At 41.3% G+C, this 16,890-nt stretch overlaps 1 protein-coding gene across 1 annotated transcript in view; it reads left to right on the forward strand.

Moving 5' to 3' along the window:
• Nucleotides 1–16,890, forward strand: part of LOC139584406 (AMP deaminase 3-like) — a gene marked incomplete in the record, with an annotated part of 20,659 nt that overhangs the window by 1,151 nt on the left and 2,618 nt on the right. The window contains 13 exon segments of the mRNA XM_071416186.1: nt 11,286–11,511; nt 11,733–11,916; nt 12,064–12,229; nt 12,470–12,689; nt 12,799–12,928; nt 13,068–13,262; nt 13,530–13,661; nt 13,735–13,898; nt 14,340–14,466; nt 14,785–14,948; nt 15,146–15,266; nt 16,093–16,266; nt 16,509–16,619. Coding sequence (XP_071272287.1) covers nt 11,286–11,511; nt 11,733–11,916; nt 12,064–12,229; nt 12,470–12,689; nt 12,799–12,928; nt 13,068–13,262; nt 13,530–13,661; nt 13,735–13,898; nt 14,340–14,466; nt 14,785–14,948; nt 15,146–15,266; nt 16,093–16,266; nt 16,509–16,619 — 2,114 coding nt within the window.

Below are 16,890 nucleotides of genomic sequence, written 5' to 3' on the forward strand. Positions count from 1 at the left end.
AAGAATGTTGTTTCCAATGTAATTGTCTGCATCATTTCCAATCCCCCATATTTTTTGGGGTAAATATATATATCCATTCACGTATGCATACATATACACATATATACATACACATACCTACATAGACATACAGTGGGGAGAACAAGTATTTGATACACTGCCGATTTTGCAGGTTTTCCTACTTACAAAGCATGTAGAGGTCTGTAATTTTTATCATAGATACACTTCAACTGTGAGAGACAGAATCTAAAACAAAAATCCAGAAAATCACATTGTATGATTTTTAAGTAATTCATTTGCATTTTATTGCATGACATAAGTATTTGATACATCAGAAAAGCAGAACTTAATATTGGGTACAGAAACCTTTGTTTGCAATTACAGAGATCATACGTTTCCTGTAGTTCTTGACCAGGTTTGTACACACTGCAGCAGGGATTTTGGCCCACTCCTCCATACAGACGTTCTCCAGATCCTTCAGGTTTCGGGGCTGTCGCTGGGCAATACGGACTTTCAGCTCCCTCCAAAGATTTTCTATTGGGTTCAGGTCTGGAGACTGGGTAGGCCACTCCAGGACCTTGAGATGCTTCTTACGGAGCAACTCCTTAGTTGCCCTGGCTGTGTGTTTCGGGTCGTTGTCATGCTGGAAGACCCAGCCACGACCCATCTCAATGCTCTTACTGAGGGAAGGAGGTTGTTGGCCAAGATCTCGCGATACATGGCCCCATCCATCCTCCCCTCAATACAGTGCAGCCGCCCTGTGCCCTTTGCAGAAAAGCATCCCCAAAGAATGATGTTTCCACCTCCATGCCTCACGGTTGGGATGGTGTTCTTGGGGTTGTACTCATCCTTCTTCTTCCTCCAAACACGGCGAGTGGAGTTTAGACCAAAAAGCTCTATTTTTGTCACATCAAACCACATGACCTTCTCCCATTCCTCCTCTGGATCATCCAGATGGTCATTGGCAAACTTCAGACGAACCTGGACATGCGCTGGCTTGAGCAGGGGGACCTTGCGTGCGCTGCAGGATTTTAATCCATGGCGGCGTAGTGTGTTACTAATGGTTTTCTTTGAGACTGTGGTCCCAGCTCTCTTCAGGTCATTGACCAGGTCCTGCCGTGTAGTTCTGGGCTGATCCCTCACCTTCCTCATGATCATTGATGCCCCACGAGGTGAAATCTTGCATGGAGCCCCAGACCGAGGGTGATTGACCGTCATCTTGAACTTCTTCCATTTTCTAATAATTGCGCCAACAGTTGTTTCCTTCTCACCAAGCTGCTTGCCTATTGTCCTGTAGCCCATCCCAGCCTTGTGCAGGTCTACAATTTCATCCCTGATGTCCTTACACAGCTCTCTGGTCTTGGCCATTGTGGAGAGGTTGGAGTCTGTTTGATTGAGTGTGTGGACAGGTGTCTTTTATACAGGTAACGAGTTCAAACATGTGCAGTTAATACAGGTAATGAGTGGAGAACAGGAGGGCTTCTTAAAGAAAAACTAACAGGTCTGTGAGAGCCGGAATTCTTACTGGTTGGTAGGTGATCAAATACTTATGTCATGCAATAAAATGCAAATTAATTACTTAAAAATCATACAATGTGATTTTCTGGATTTTTGTTTTAGATTCCGTCTCTCACAGTTGAAGTGTACCTATGATAAAAATGACAGACCTCTACATGCTTTGTAAGTAGGAAAACCTGCAAAATCGGCAGTGTATCAAATACTTGTTCTCCCCACTGTACATACTTTTTTAAAAAGAGTATACCTTTATTATTATTCCCTGCAAACCCTACCACCGATCCCCCAATTGGAGTAAACTGATAAACATTTCTGTTTTTACCTTCAATTTATACATCTTATACACATTTACAGACACAGTCTACTTTATAATAGTTCTCTCTTGTTTGTTCTTAGTCCTTCCTCTATTTCTGTTGTCCATCCAGTTTGATTTCCACTTGTAACTGTGCTATTTCACAATAGCTCCGCACCTATACACATTTCACAGATCCCGTATGCCCTAATCTTGTTATTAGTCCCACCCTTCAGCTCCACTCAACCTTTCCCATCTATCTTCCAACATCATCCATTTCGGATTTTTATTTGCCATATATTTTTCAGCTGTGCTGTGATGCTTCACAAAAGATTTGAATCTTCCTATTCTCATAGCTTCCACGGATTGTAAATTAAAAATAAACATTTTTGCTAAAATAATTATTATATTATTGATTGATTGACTATGGCTTTTCAAATCCCCCAGTATTGCTATCTGTAGCGTTAGTTCTACGCAAATGTTGCAATTCTTCAACCATTCCTGGACCTGTGACCAAAAACGAGCTACATGCGGACAATACCAAAATAAATGGTCTAATGACTCTGCCTCCTCACAGCAGAATCTACAGAGCTGAGAAGATTGTATCCCCCATATATATAACATTCTATTAGTTGCAAGAATTTTGTACAATAATTAAAATTTAAAAATTCGAAGTTTTGAATCCGGCGTTGTTTTGCGTATCAATTCATAAACCATGTGCCATGGAATGGGTACATCGAAAATCTCTTCCCAACTATTTTGCAATTTATATGGCACAGCTGTAAGTTTTTTGGTCCTTAAATTAAATTGGTATATGTTTTTATTTATCACACTTTTCTTTAACCATTTATGTTCTTTAATATAAGGCCGACATACAAGTTCCTTACTTTTATCCCCTTCCACCTGCCTCTTCCATTTTTGTGGTAATGCTGCAATTAAATTGGTTGTAATTTTGGGTAGAGCAGACATTTCCATATGTCTGTGTTAGCTGCATGTGTGACATTACTCCACCAGTCCTATTTATGATATCATTCACAAAAATTATACCTTTTTTAAACATTTCTTTGATAAATACAGTTTTTTTTATCAATTACTATATTTGAATTTAACCACAAGATTTGTTGTACTATTTGTTCCGTCCTTTCAGGTGGATTAAACTGAAATTGCAACCAACTTTCTAAGGCTTGTTTAAAAAATAAAGATATTTTGGAGATTATTTCCTTTTCAAGCAACCGAAAGTGAGCAGGTGTAATCTGAATAAAGGGAAAAAGGCCCTTCTTGAACATAGGATGAGACATTCGTACCAATCTACTAGAGAACCAGTTTGGATTTAAGTATAACTTTTGTATGACTGATGCCTTTAGTGAGAGGTCTAATGCTTTAATATTTAATAATTTCTGCCCTCCGAATTCATATTCGTTATATAAATAGGCCCTTTTAATTTTATCTGGCTTGCCGTTCCAAATAAAATTGAATATTTTTTGTTCATATAATTTAAAAAGCAGGTCACTAGGTGTAGGCAAAACCATAAGCAAATAGGTAAACTGTGATATGATTAAAGAGTTAATCAGGGTGATTTTCCCACAAATAGACAGGTATTTTCCTTTCCATGGTAGCAAGATCTTATCTATTTTTGCTAACTTTCTATAAAAATGTATTGGAGTGAGATCATTTCTTTCTTTTGGGATTTGTATACCGAGTATGTCCACATCACCGTCAGACCATTTAATTGGTAAACTACATGGCAATGTAAAATGTGTATTTTTTAGTGATCCAATACGTAATATGGTACATTTATCATAATTTGGTTTTAATCCAGAGAGGATAGCAAATGTATCTAGATCCTCTAAGAGGCCGTGGAGAGATTCTAGTTGTGGTTTTAAAAGAAAACATGAATCATCAGCGTACAATGACACCTTAGTTTTTAGGCCCTGGATTTCTAATCCCTTAATATTAATGTTTGATCTAATTTTAACAGCTAACATTTCGATGGCAATAATAAATAGATATGCCGATAGTGGACAACCTTGTTTTACTCCTCTAGATAGTTTAAAACTTTCTGAGATGTAGCCATTATTTACTATTTTACACCTAGGGTTACTATACATAATTTTTACCCATTTTATAAGAGATTCCCCAAAATTGAAATATTCTAGGCATTTATATATAAACTCCAGTCGTACTTTATCAAAAGCCTTTTCAAAATCAGCTATGAAAACCAGGCCTGGTGTCCCCGATATTTCATAGTGTTCTATTGTTTCCAGTACTTGCCTTATATTATCTCCAATGTATCGTCCATGTAAAAAACCTGTCTGATTAGGATGAATAATATCTGACAAGACTTTTTTTATTCTATGCGCCAAGCATTTTGCTAGGATTTTTGCATCACAACACTGAAGTGTAAGAGGTCTCCAATTTTTTAAATGGACTGGATCTTTATATATACCACTTGGGTCCTGTTTCAGTAATAATGATATCACACCTTCTTGTTGCGTGTCTGATAATCTATCATTTATATAGGAGTGGTTAAAACAAGCTAATAGTGGTCCTTTGAGTATATAAAAAAAATGTTTGTATACTTCCACTGGTATGCCATCCAGTCCTGGAGTTTTCCCATCCTTAAAGGCCCCAATTGCATCAAGTAGTTCCTCCTCTGTAATTAGGCCTTCACATGAGTCTTTCTGTACAGATGTTAATTTTACATTATTATTAGGGAAAAAATCCATACAATTAGTTTCAGTTAGTGGAGATGGAGGAGCCTGAAACGAAAATATATTCTTAAAGTACTTTACTTCCTCTTTCAAAATATCATTTGGTGAATCATGCGTGACTCCATCATTTGTAACAAGTTTTAATACGTTTTTTTTGGTAGCATTTCTATATTGAAGATTGAAAAAGAATTTGGTGCATTTTTCCCCATATTCCATCCAGTTAGCTTTATTTTTGTAATATATTACACTGGATCTTTCTTGAATAAGTTCCTCCATTTCTTTTTGTTTTTCCTCTAACTTATTCTGTGCCTCTATGGTACCGTTTTTATTGTTATCTAACTGTACTGTTAGTCCTTCAATTTCCTTTGTTAATATGGACTCTTTTGATCGAAATTGCTTTTGTTTTATAGATGAGTACTGAATTGCATGGCCTCTAAAGGCACACTTAAAAGTGTCCCATACAATATGGGGATCTGCTGTACCTATGTTATGTCTAAAAAAGTCAGTTATAAATTCTTCTGTCCTAGTTCTAAACAATTTATCATCTAGTAGGCTTTGATTAAATTTCCAATATCCTCGCCCACGTGGAAATTCTGTAAGAGTAATATATATGCCAATTATGTGATGGTCCGACCGCATTCTGTCCCCTATCAAACACTTTTTAACTTTTGGTGCCAGAGAGAATGATATAAGAAAGTAGTCAAGGCGACTAGCTTGATTAAGCCTCCGCCATGTATATCTCACTAGGTCAGGGTATTTAAGTCTCCATATATCCACTAATTCCAATATATCCATGACATTCCTGATTTCCTTAAGTGCCTGAGGGTGATAGTTTGTAGTGTGATTTCCTTTCCGTTCCATAGAGGTATTTAAGACCGTATTAAAATCTCCCACTATAATAATAGAGTCTAGTGTTGCTTGTAGAGTTGATACATTCTTATATATATTGTCAAAGAAGCTTGGATCATCATTATTCGGACCGTATAGGTTAATAAGCCATATATGTTTATTGTCCAATAACATATTTAAAATAATCCATCTACCTTGAGGATCTGTTTGGACAAGTTGCACATTTGGATCAAAGTTATTATTAATTAAAACCATCACCCCTTTTGAATTTCTTTGCCCATGGGAGAAATATATTTCGCCCCCCCAGTTCTTTTTCCACAAAACTTCATCTAAAACTGTTGAATGGGTTTCCTGTAAACAGTAGATATTATAATCCTTCTCTTTTAGCCAGGTAAATACTGATCGTCTTTTCTTATTATCTACTAAGCCATTACAATTGTAACTGGCTATACTTATTTCACCACTTACCATAATGAGACACACCTTTCAATTATTTTTATCAAAATATATGTTTGTAAACGTCCTATTAAAAAGTAACATAATGATTGAGTGTCTATATAGTTGTACCATGACATTTGCATCTCCACTAAGCAAACCTCCAATTGGTCCCCACTATTCCACCCGCCAAAAGCCCCCATCTCGAGTTGGGTTGTCATCCCAATGCCCGGCAGACCACCCCCGACCCCCCGCATCGCACAGCCCCGGACCGACTGGGATCCATCCTTCGAAAAGTGCACACAGCACCATCCACCGAACCGAAGCAGATCCATTGCCAAATGCATTTCCATCGCCCTCACCTCGATTTTTATTCCATATTGCTGTGAATCATCCTCTATAGTCCCTAACATCTTTTACTTCTTCCTTCGCAACAGTTGTGGGATACACACATACACCCACACACATTCAGCCCTTACCCCCACACAACCATAAGCTCACCCTCTCAACAATTGCACCATCCCAGAGCCCAACTCAAGATGGGTCATGATTTACAAATGTACTTGCAGTTGCAGCTGCATGAGAAGGCCTGCAAGACCACGCAAAAAATGAGCATAAATGTAGAGATTTATTTACCATTGTCACATCCTAGATGATGGAGGTCAAATGTACACCTTCTTCCTGAAACACCCACAATACGGTCATCCATTTTGACCATGTTCCCAAGCCTCTCCATGCAGTCCGATTGGTTTCGTGCCACCAGGGCCACAATAATATACCCCCTCTCTGAATGTCCGAGTGTGACCCCCTCCCCATGGGTTACTGCAGCTAGTGTTGCCAGCACTGCCACTGCCTGGGTGGGGGCACCCCACCGGAATCCCCACCGGCTAGGTACAAGGTCATCAAGGTTCTCATTAGCAGCTTTGAGAATTTCCTTGTTTATTATGCTCTCCCTTTAGGGGGCTTTGGCTTTGCAGGACCAACCCTGCCAAGCAGGCTCAGAATCTTGAGGGGGCAGTGCTGCTCTTGGTCCCTGACCTCATTTTGGCTGCATACAGACCGCATACAGCATGCACATAAAACAGTTAGGGACTTCTCCTTAGTATCTGGGCTATTCATGTGGGTGTCTAGGGTATAGGGCCATGGACCGTACCATTATAATAGGATAATAAATAATTAGATATAATTTATTTTAAAAATGTAGTTCCCCATGATAGGACAATAAATAAATAAGACGTGTAATTCATTATAAAAGTATATCCATCATCTGAACAACATTGAAAGCCCTCTCATACCCGGCCCACAGCAATACACTGGCTCTGGGATATGCAACTTCATTACAATTTCATTACTCACTCACTCAACTTTTCAAACATAACAAATAAAAATAAACACACACCACACCATCCACACATACTGTGCCTTCTGTTTACTTAGTTTTTATCTTCACTATATAGAAATAGTGCTTGTGTTCAATTAGTTATATGTGAAGATTTATAGAAAAGCTATATTTTGTATTGTATTGTTACAATCAGTAACCGGGCTTGAATTGTGTTTATTTTCCTCATCTATGAGAACTTTGTAATTTTTAAAATAACCATGGAGTAATCTTTGTGTCTCTGAACAACTGGTTATCAATATATAGTTTATCAACGACGAGAGCTACTCGTTTCGCTTTTAATCTATTTTCTTTGAAAATTGGATACAGAACTTTGCGCCGTTCTGCAATTTCTTTCGGAAACTGATCATTCATGCCAATTTTGGTCCCAGCAAGTCTTTTACCCAGGCTTTTAACCATTATTTTATCTTTAAATGAAGCAAATTTGGCAACGATTGGGCGTTCGTACCTCTGCCCTCTCTGTCCGAGGCGGTGTACACGTTCAAGTTGGATCTTATCGATAACTTCGCGCGGTATCTGAAGCGCTGCAAAAAGGAACTCTCTAACTACAGATTCAGGAACCTCTCCTTCTTTCTCTTGGATACCTGTAAGTACCAAATTCTCTCTCATGGATCTAGTTTGTATGTCCAGTAAGCATTCCTTCAGAACGTTGTTCTCCTTTTTAAATTCATTCATTTCGGTTTCAATCTTATTGACCGTCCCTTTTAGCGCGTGTGTTTCCTTCTCCAAAGCCGCAGCTTTTTCATCACTCATCTCTAGGCTTGCCTTCAACTCTTTTATATCTTTACTAACTAATTCAAGTATACCCAGTTTGTCATTTATTGATTTTAACAGATCGGTTTCGACCTTTACCATTGCCGGTGTTGAGAATATTAGATCATCCGTGTCGGTTGAGGAGTCACGTTTTCGTTTTTGATTCGGTTCCCCTGTCTTATTCTCCGTCATGTTTGGGTGTTGCTTGTTTTCGTAATATTTGTCGATAAATGTCTCTAGTCTTAGGATTTGTTTTGTGTTATTATCCAGATTGAAGGTTATCACCCACCAGATTATTTAGTGCTAATATTTTAGTCTAATTTAGCAGATATTTCGAATATTATGTTTTATCTTGAGGTGCTCTACATAACTTCGTTCAGTCCGCCATTACCTTTACGTCCGCCGTCTACGTCCTACGTCCTAGAGCAGCACCTGTTGGGGTTATTTTCTTGCTGGACGATCCACTTGCGGCCAAATTTCAGCCTCCTTCTAGAGGCAACCAGGTTTTTGGCAAAAATATCCTAGTACATGGTCGAGTTCACACGATGCCATTGACCTTAACAAGGGCCTCAGAAACAATGGAAGCAAAACAGCCCCATAACATCAAAGATCCACCACCATATTTTACAGTATGTATGAGGTTATTTTCTGCATTTGCATTCTTCTTTCGATGCCAAACCCACCACTAGTGTGCATGGCCAAATAGCTATATTTTCATCTCATCTGACCATAACACCCAGTTCTTATCCATGTGCCAATGCCGTTTAGCAAACTCCAGGATTTACATTGGTTGGTTGCTCTCAATAAAGGCTTTTATTATCTAATACCAGGGAATGGTGTCCAATACCAAGCAAGTTTACCATTATTCCAATGGTTTTAAACTTCTTAATTGTTGGCCTAATAGTGGTATATTTGTTTTTTGTTGGGGGGAATGGGGAGGCAGTTCCCCAATATGGTCCATATTAGAAAATATATATATTTTTTGCATCCTGTGCGGTATTCATATTTCCATGATCAGCCATAAGTTCATTAACTCTTTATATATTTACATATCCTACTATGTGTCACACACCTCCTCACACACACTTGTATGTTTTTATGCATACTCAGTATGCATACTTATGCATACTCAACCTTAACGGTTTTTATGCATACTCAACCTTTACTGCACCAAAAGTATGTGGTCACCTGCTCGTCGAACATCTCACTCCAAAATCATGGGCATTAATATGGAGTTGGTCCCCCCTTTGCAGCTATAACAGCCTCCACTCTTCTGGGAAGGCCTTCCCCAATGTTGGAACATTGCTGCAGGGACTTGCTTCCATTCAGCCACAACAGCATTAGTGAGGTGGGGGCACTGATGTTGGCCGATTAGGCTTGGCTCGCAGTCAGCGTGCCGATTTATCCTTAAGGTGTTAGATGGGGTTGAGGTCAGGGCTCTGTGCAGGCCAGTCAAGTTCTTCTACACCGATCTCAACAAACCATTTCTGTATGGACCTCGCTTTGTGCACAGAGGTATTGTCATGCTGAAACAGGAAAGGGCCTTCACCAAACTGTTGCCACAAAGTTAGAAGTTTTGTTCTAGAATGTCATTGTATGCTGTAGCATTGACTTCCCTTCACTGGAACTAAGGGGCCTAGCCCGAACCATGAAAAACAGCACATTATTCCTCCTCCACCAAACGTTACAGTTGCCACTATGCATTCGGGCAGGTAGCGTTCTCCTGGCATCCGCCAAACCCAGATTCATCCGTTGGACTGCCAGATGGTGAAGTGTGATTCATCACTCCAAAGAACGCGTTTCTACTGCTCCAGAGTCGAATGACGGAGCGCTTTACACCACTCCAGCCGGCGCTAGGCATTGCGCATGGTGATCTTAGGCTTGTGTGCGGCTGCTCAGCCATGGAAACCCATTGTATGAAGCTCTCGACGAACAGTTCTTGTGCTGACGTTGCTTCCAAAGGCAGTTTGGAACTCGGTAGTGAGTGTTGCTACTGAGGACAAATTATTTTTACACGCTATGCGCTTCAGCACTTGGTGGTCCACGTTCTGTGAGCTTGTGTTGCCTACCGCTTCACGGCTGAGCCATTGTTGCTCCTAGACATTTCCACTTCACAATAACAGCACTTACAGTTGACTGGGGAAGCTCTAGCAGGGCAAAAATTTGACGAACTGACTTGTTGGATAGGTGGCATCCTATGACGGTGCCATGTTGAAAGTCACTGAGCTCTTCAGTACGGCCATTCTACTGGCAATTTTTGTCGAAGGAGATTGCATGGCGGTGTGCTCGATTTTATACACCTGTCAGAAAGGGGTGTGACTGAAATAGAAGAATTCACCAATTTTAAGGGGTGTCCACATACACTACAACATATGCTATTGTACAACAGCTAATGAAACTAAAACTGTAAAAGTGTGATCAGTGTTATTTCCTGATAGTGGTTGGTTTAAATCAGCCTGTTTGCATGGGCGGGAGTTTCGGCTTGCCTGGTGACATTACCAGTTGGTAAATTGGTTAATAGACCGATAACAAGGAGAGTTCCAAACCTCTCTGCCAATAACAGCTAGTTTACATGTCCCCCTCCCCACTCAGACCACAGACAGTCCTAGCAAAATTATTGCTTGAAAAATGTTTTTGTTGCTAAAAATACATTTTTATCAATTTTAATGGAAAACTATTACAGTAAGGTACATAATTGTTACACATAAGTGTTTTGATGTTGATATACAAACAGCTGCACTGGACCTTTCAATACATTATTTAAAAAAAAATCTAAAATGACTTATAAACTAAATATATATATAGTCGCTTACATAATTGGACACAGAGAGGCTGGGTGGGTGAACAATTTTTCTCTTCATACTCAATGAGTGACCTACAACCCAGGAGTGCAATGGTGACAATGTCTCTAGTTGACCTAGTTGGTGAAAAGTTGTGTTCACTGTAACATGATTATGACACTGGCAGCAAATGAAGGCACATAAAAACAGAAGACAAGGACTCGTACACAAGGACACGTGTCCCCAGTACACCATGCTCTCAGATTCAGCATGCTGTACTTGTATTTACTCCCTCTCCTAAGATGTTTTGATTTCCATAACAGCAGTATTAGTTCATATACTTAAACCAAAAGAGTGAAAATATGACTGTAATCAACAAGATATATAATAATCATACCAACAGTCTTCATTTATAAATACATTTTAAGGATATTGAGCATATGTCACAACCATGTGTGTTAAACCTAAAAAAAGGACATTATTATTTAATGTATACAGTATGCTCGATCAATCCTGCATAATAAAAGCTCCTGTGTGTTCCTCTGTTTCAGTAGAGATGCCGCGTCAGTTCCCCAAGGTCTTGCTGAGCGAGGTGGATGAGTCAGTGCGTCTGCTGGCAGAGAAGGTGTATGCCTCGGCTCTGAAGGAGGAGGACACCAAGGATTCCCTGTCCATGTACACGGTGTCCGAGGACTGTCCCATTGGCATGAACCAGGTCCGGGAGCGAGAGATGCTCAAGGAGATCGCAGAGCAGTACTCTGAGGAGAGCACTAAAAGGTCAGAGGGCACAAATCAATTAATGGGGTCTAATTGTCAGTTTGATTCCGTTCAAGTCAAATTAACTTAAATTGCTGACTTTTCGTCAGTGAGGTTAATTTTCCTCAAGTGACTTGAATGTCATGGAGTTAAAAAGGAGTTGACCTCACTTGATTTTTAATAGGAGTCGGCATAACGTCTCATTTTCCACTTATCGACTTGTATGATGTTGGTCTCTCCAGGAAGAAGAGTTTCAAATTGAAGCGTTCCCAGTCGTTATATCAGCAGTTCCCCAGTTCCCTCAACATCAGTCCAGAGTGGGCTTTGTCTGTGGTCGCCCCTCTGTTCGCCCCTGGTGCCCACTGTATCACAGAGAACTCCCTAGAGTTCCAGAGGGTCACCATTAGCGGAGACTATTGTGCAGGGGTAAGGGGCATTATACAATCATATACATTCATCATTTAATCACATCACAAATCATTTCCTACTACATGCAATGAATGAAAAGTTATATCAAGGCATGGGCTGGCCATTTCTAATGCCTATGGTTTTGTCAACACATGTTTTTCCCAGATCACAGTGGAGGACTATGAGCAGGCAGCCAAGACCCTGATTAAAGCCCTGTTTATCAGGGAGAAGTACTCCAGACTGGCCTACCACCGCTTCCCCAGGACCACCGCCCAGTTCCTCCGTAGCGCTGAGAACCAGAAGTGGAACGTGGAGGAGGAGATCTTGCCAGGTAGAAAATCAAACTGTACACAGCCGGGCATCAACCACATACCAATACCTGCTCATCAATCTAACAAGTCCTACAGTGTAGGACTTTGGATCAAAGTGCTCTAGAAACAGCTTTGCCTTGATTACTTCTGAACTCAAGCTTCGAAAAGAACCCAAAGGAAAAGTAACTCCACTCGAGAGACTTCTTAAGCCGTTTCCTCTCTCTCCCCTCTGTTCACCCATCTAATCCTGTCCTCTGCAGACATGTGCCCCTGCCCTCAAGAGGGGGAGGACCCATACACTACGGAGGGCATCCCTGATGATCTGAACTACACATTGCAGATGAAGGACGGTATTGTGTATGTGTACAATGACGCAGAGGCCCTGAAGCAGCAGCAGCCCCGCAGCCTGCCCTACCCTGACCTGGAGACCTTCGCCATTGACCTCAGCCATGTCCTCGCCATGATCGCCGACGGGCCCACGTGAACACCCCACCGCCCACATCACCACCTCACACTGACTGTTGCCTAATTCTCAATGACCCATCTATTACGGTGTTTGCAATATCATCTAATATCATTCTTCTCACAGGAAAACCTACTGCCACAGACGACTGAACTTCATGGCCTCCAAGTTCTATCTGCATGAGATGCTGAATGAGATGGCTGAGCTGAAGGAGCTGAAACGTGTTCCTCACAGAGACTTCTATAACGTCAGGAAGGTTGGTGATATATAAAATCAAAGGTGTAATACAGATAAATAGGGTTGAAAAACTCCCATGATTACATTTCACTGACTCAAGCTGTGCTTTAGAACAAGCTGACACATTTTTTCCGGCTTATGTTTCCTCATACCTCCAGGTAGACACTCACATCCACGCAGCTGCTTGCATGAACCAAAAACACCTGCTGAAGTTCATCCAGACCACCTACAAGACCGAGGCGGACCGAGTGGTGCTGGAGAAGGGGGGCCAAAAGCTCACCTTGAAACAGGTGTTTGACACTCTGTCCATGGACCCCTATGACCTCACTGTGGACTCCCTGGATGTTCACGCTGTAAGAATGTTCCCAAAACACCTAATGTTCTAATGCTTGAAATAATATTGGACAGTATTTAGGTTATTACAGTTTATAGGTTACATCAATTTAACACATTTAAAACACCTATTCTGCTTCACAATTAAACTGTTCATAAGCAGTTTATAGCACCTTTATAATGCACATATGAATATTCAGAATTAAGTCTGTAAACAATTGCAGTTTGGCAGTAGGTTCCATGTAAGTTGGCAGCAGTTTCTCTGAGAATGGTGTTTACTCTCTTAGGGAAGGCAAACATTCCACCGCTTTGACAAGTTCAACTCCAAGTACAACCCAGTGGGAGCCAGCGAACTCCGAGAGATTTACCTGAAAACAGACAACTACATCAAAGGGGAATACTTTGCTCGCATCATCAAGGTATAGCGTCAACTTATGCACAACTTCACCATCATGGGCATCTCTAACATCCTATTCACTTCCTCTATAACAGGAAGTTGCCCATGAGCTGGAGGAGAGTAAGTACCAGCATGCAGAGCCCCGTATGTCCATCTACGGCCGCTCCCCTGTCGAGTGGGAGAGCCTGGCCTCATGGTTCATCCAGCACAAGGTGCACTCCCCCAACATGCGCTGGGTCATCCAGGTGCCCAGGATCTAGTAAGTGCCACGGATAGAAGAATTATACACATCCAAACCTGGCACAGAAGCTTGACAAAATTAAGATAAAGGCAATGCTGCTCTCAATGCTGATTTTAAGACTAGTGACACTACTTGTAATTGTTCCATGGCAGTGGACACGTATAAAATGTGACATGTTACATTGTAAACCAGGGTGATGGTTCATTTTTAATAGCTGTTATTTAGCTTTTACCCCGTTGATTACCAGCTCTTGTTTGCACATACCAATCAATGGCAGGTGTATAAGACACACAAAGGCTAGAAGGAATGGTGCTGCTACTTGTACAAATAAAGGCAGTGGTCAACATTATTATCAAATCAATCAACAGTTGAACTGAATCCATCATCAGTCTTACAGTGATCAAGCAAATTACATGTTTAAAGATATCCGGTTCACAAATGTATCGTTTTGTCTTGCAGTGACATTTTCAAGTCGAAGAACATAATACCGAACTACGCCAAGCTGCTGGAAAATATTTTCCTCCCACTGTTCAAGGCTACAGTCAATCCACAAAAGAACAAGGAGATGCACGTTTTCTTGAAATATGTGCGTATTTACAACACACGGCAGGGTGGCTAAACTTTATCAAACTGGTTCTACAAGTCAGAAATGTTGGTGAAAGAGCTATAATTCACATTCATCCTAATAATCAAAATGTTGATATTAGATTGCATTTATACAGTAGTACTTTCCCCTGGGTCTCAAAGCATCTTACAGTGTATGAGAGTAACTCACTACTTCCACCACCACCAATAGGTAGCACCCTCCTGGGTCTAGCATCATGCATGGCAGACATTTTGAGCCAGAATGTCTACCGTGCACCAGCTATGGCACATGTTCAGATCCACACCTCCTGTCCTGTAGGTAACTGGGTTCGACAGTGTGGATGATGAGTCCAAGCACAGCGACCACATGTTCTCCTACAAGAGCCCCAAACCTGAGGAGTGGACCTCAGGCGAAAACCCACCCTACAGTTACTACCTCTTCTACATGTACGCCAACATCATGGTGCTCAACAACCTGAGGAAGTAAGTCCATGCTCCGGACCAGGGTGTCAAGTAAACATGTATTGTACTGATAGTATTCCCATGTGTAGCCTACTGCTATGATTAAAGGTAGACTCAGCAATATACGGTAAAATATATATTTATTTGTCCTACTGTTACATAAATATGTCTTCTTTGTCTTTATGTAATGTGACGCGTCATTGTTTGTTTTCCCCCAGGGAACGAGGCCTCAATACCTTCCAGTTCCGGCCCCACTGTGGCGAGGCCGGGTCCATCACCCACCTGGTCTCTGCCTTCCTCACGGCCGACAACATCTCCCACGGCCTCAACCTAAAGAAGGTCCGACACCTCAACTCTGACCCCTAATCATTACCTATGAAATGGCCAAGATTGAGTAGTAACGTAACATGTAACAGGGATTATAATCTTTGAATGCGGTGCTGAGCTACAGCTTTCAGTGGGAATGGAAGCCTTTCACTTCTGTTCTAATCCATTTCAAATCTCCAAAACAGACAAAATTGCTTGCTTGCTTTCTACAGAAACTTTTTTTAACCCAAAAGGTCAGACAGCCCACTGACTGAGAACTGAGTTATTCCACATTTCATCAGGATCTTTGTGTCAAAAGGACATTATTGATCAACGCAGCTCCATCCTGTTCAGTTCCCAATGTCTGGGATGATACATGACAAATCAGCTGCTTACTCAGCTATATTTCTATTTTCAGTGGAAACGAGTACACCAAAAACAACCTGTGTCTTTGCAGACAGATCTACGTGTTTTTGTAAACTTTCAGTCTAGTCAGAATATTTGCACGATTGATCATCCAAATCATGAAGTAATCAGATTTATCTGGGATCTGTTACATGTGTCTAATGAATGCTTTATCATACCTAACTGTTATGTTAAGGGTTGGTCAGTAAATCAAGACCTATCATTGCACAATCAAAGAATGAGGTTTGGGAAAGCTTTCTCTGGAACTTGACAGTGAAGGTGACCTTTTAGTAGTGATGCCATTTCATCAAGAAGATGCAGCAGACAGCCGAGCCAGCACTTGCCTAAATTAGGTAGGCAGTTAGAAAGGGAACTGATCGGTCATGGCCCTGGACATGGGTCATGGCCAAGACAAAGGGAGTGTTGACATCTCTCCATCTCTCTCCTTCCCCAGAGTCCTGTGCTGCAGTACCTGTACTACCTGGCCCAGGTCCCCATTGCCATGTCTCCTCTGAGCAACAACAGCCTGTTCCTGGAGTACTCCAAAAACCCTCTGAAGGAGTTCCTCCAGAAAGGCCTGTGTGTGTCCCTGTCCACCGACGACCCCATGCAGTTCCACTACACCAAGGTCACTGGGCACTTCAGTAGATAGATCTAAAAGGATTGGATAGGTGTAAGCAATGTGGCAGAAGTTACAACTAGCCCACCAGAAGGCAAGATGAAGCTATCACCATAATGTTTTATATCCATCCAACCCAGCCGCACAGCTGCAAGAGAGTAACAATTGTAAAATCAATGTGTGTGAAATAAAATAACATGTTAGCGAAGAAACTTTGGGAAAACTCCCCCGTCTGTTTGTCCATGCTGCAGGAGGCCTTGATGGAGGAGTATGCCATTGCAGCCCAGCTGTGGAAGCTAAGCACCTGTGACACGTGTGAGATCGCCAGGAACAGTGTGCTGCAGAGTGGTCTGTCTCATCAGGTACAGTAAACAACAGAAAATACTTGGTAAATAGAACTGCTTGTTAAATTGTAGTGTTGTGGTAAACACTAGTAATGCCTGGCCTGCTGACTATGACAGATGTTTTCAACCTTCTGAAAATGACGCTCATGCCGACAGTTCAGGAGAACACACCATGACGTCACCTCATAAGTGATTTCTGTAGCCATCCCCCTCCTCATGTAATTCCTGAGTATGCCTCAGTGTGCTGTGTCACAGAGGTCACACATATCCCCCTTTACTCCTCCCTTTA

The sequence above is a fragment of the Salvelinus alpinus genome, chromosome 9, assembly GCF_045679555.1.
Source record: "Salvelinus alpinus chromosome 9, SLU_Salpinus.1, whole genome shotgun sequence".
NCBI lineage: Eukaryota > Metazoa > Chordata > Actinopteri > Salmoniformes > Salmonidae > Salvelinus > Salvelinus alpinus.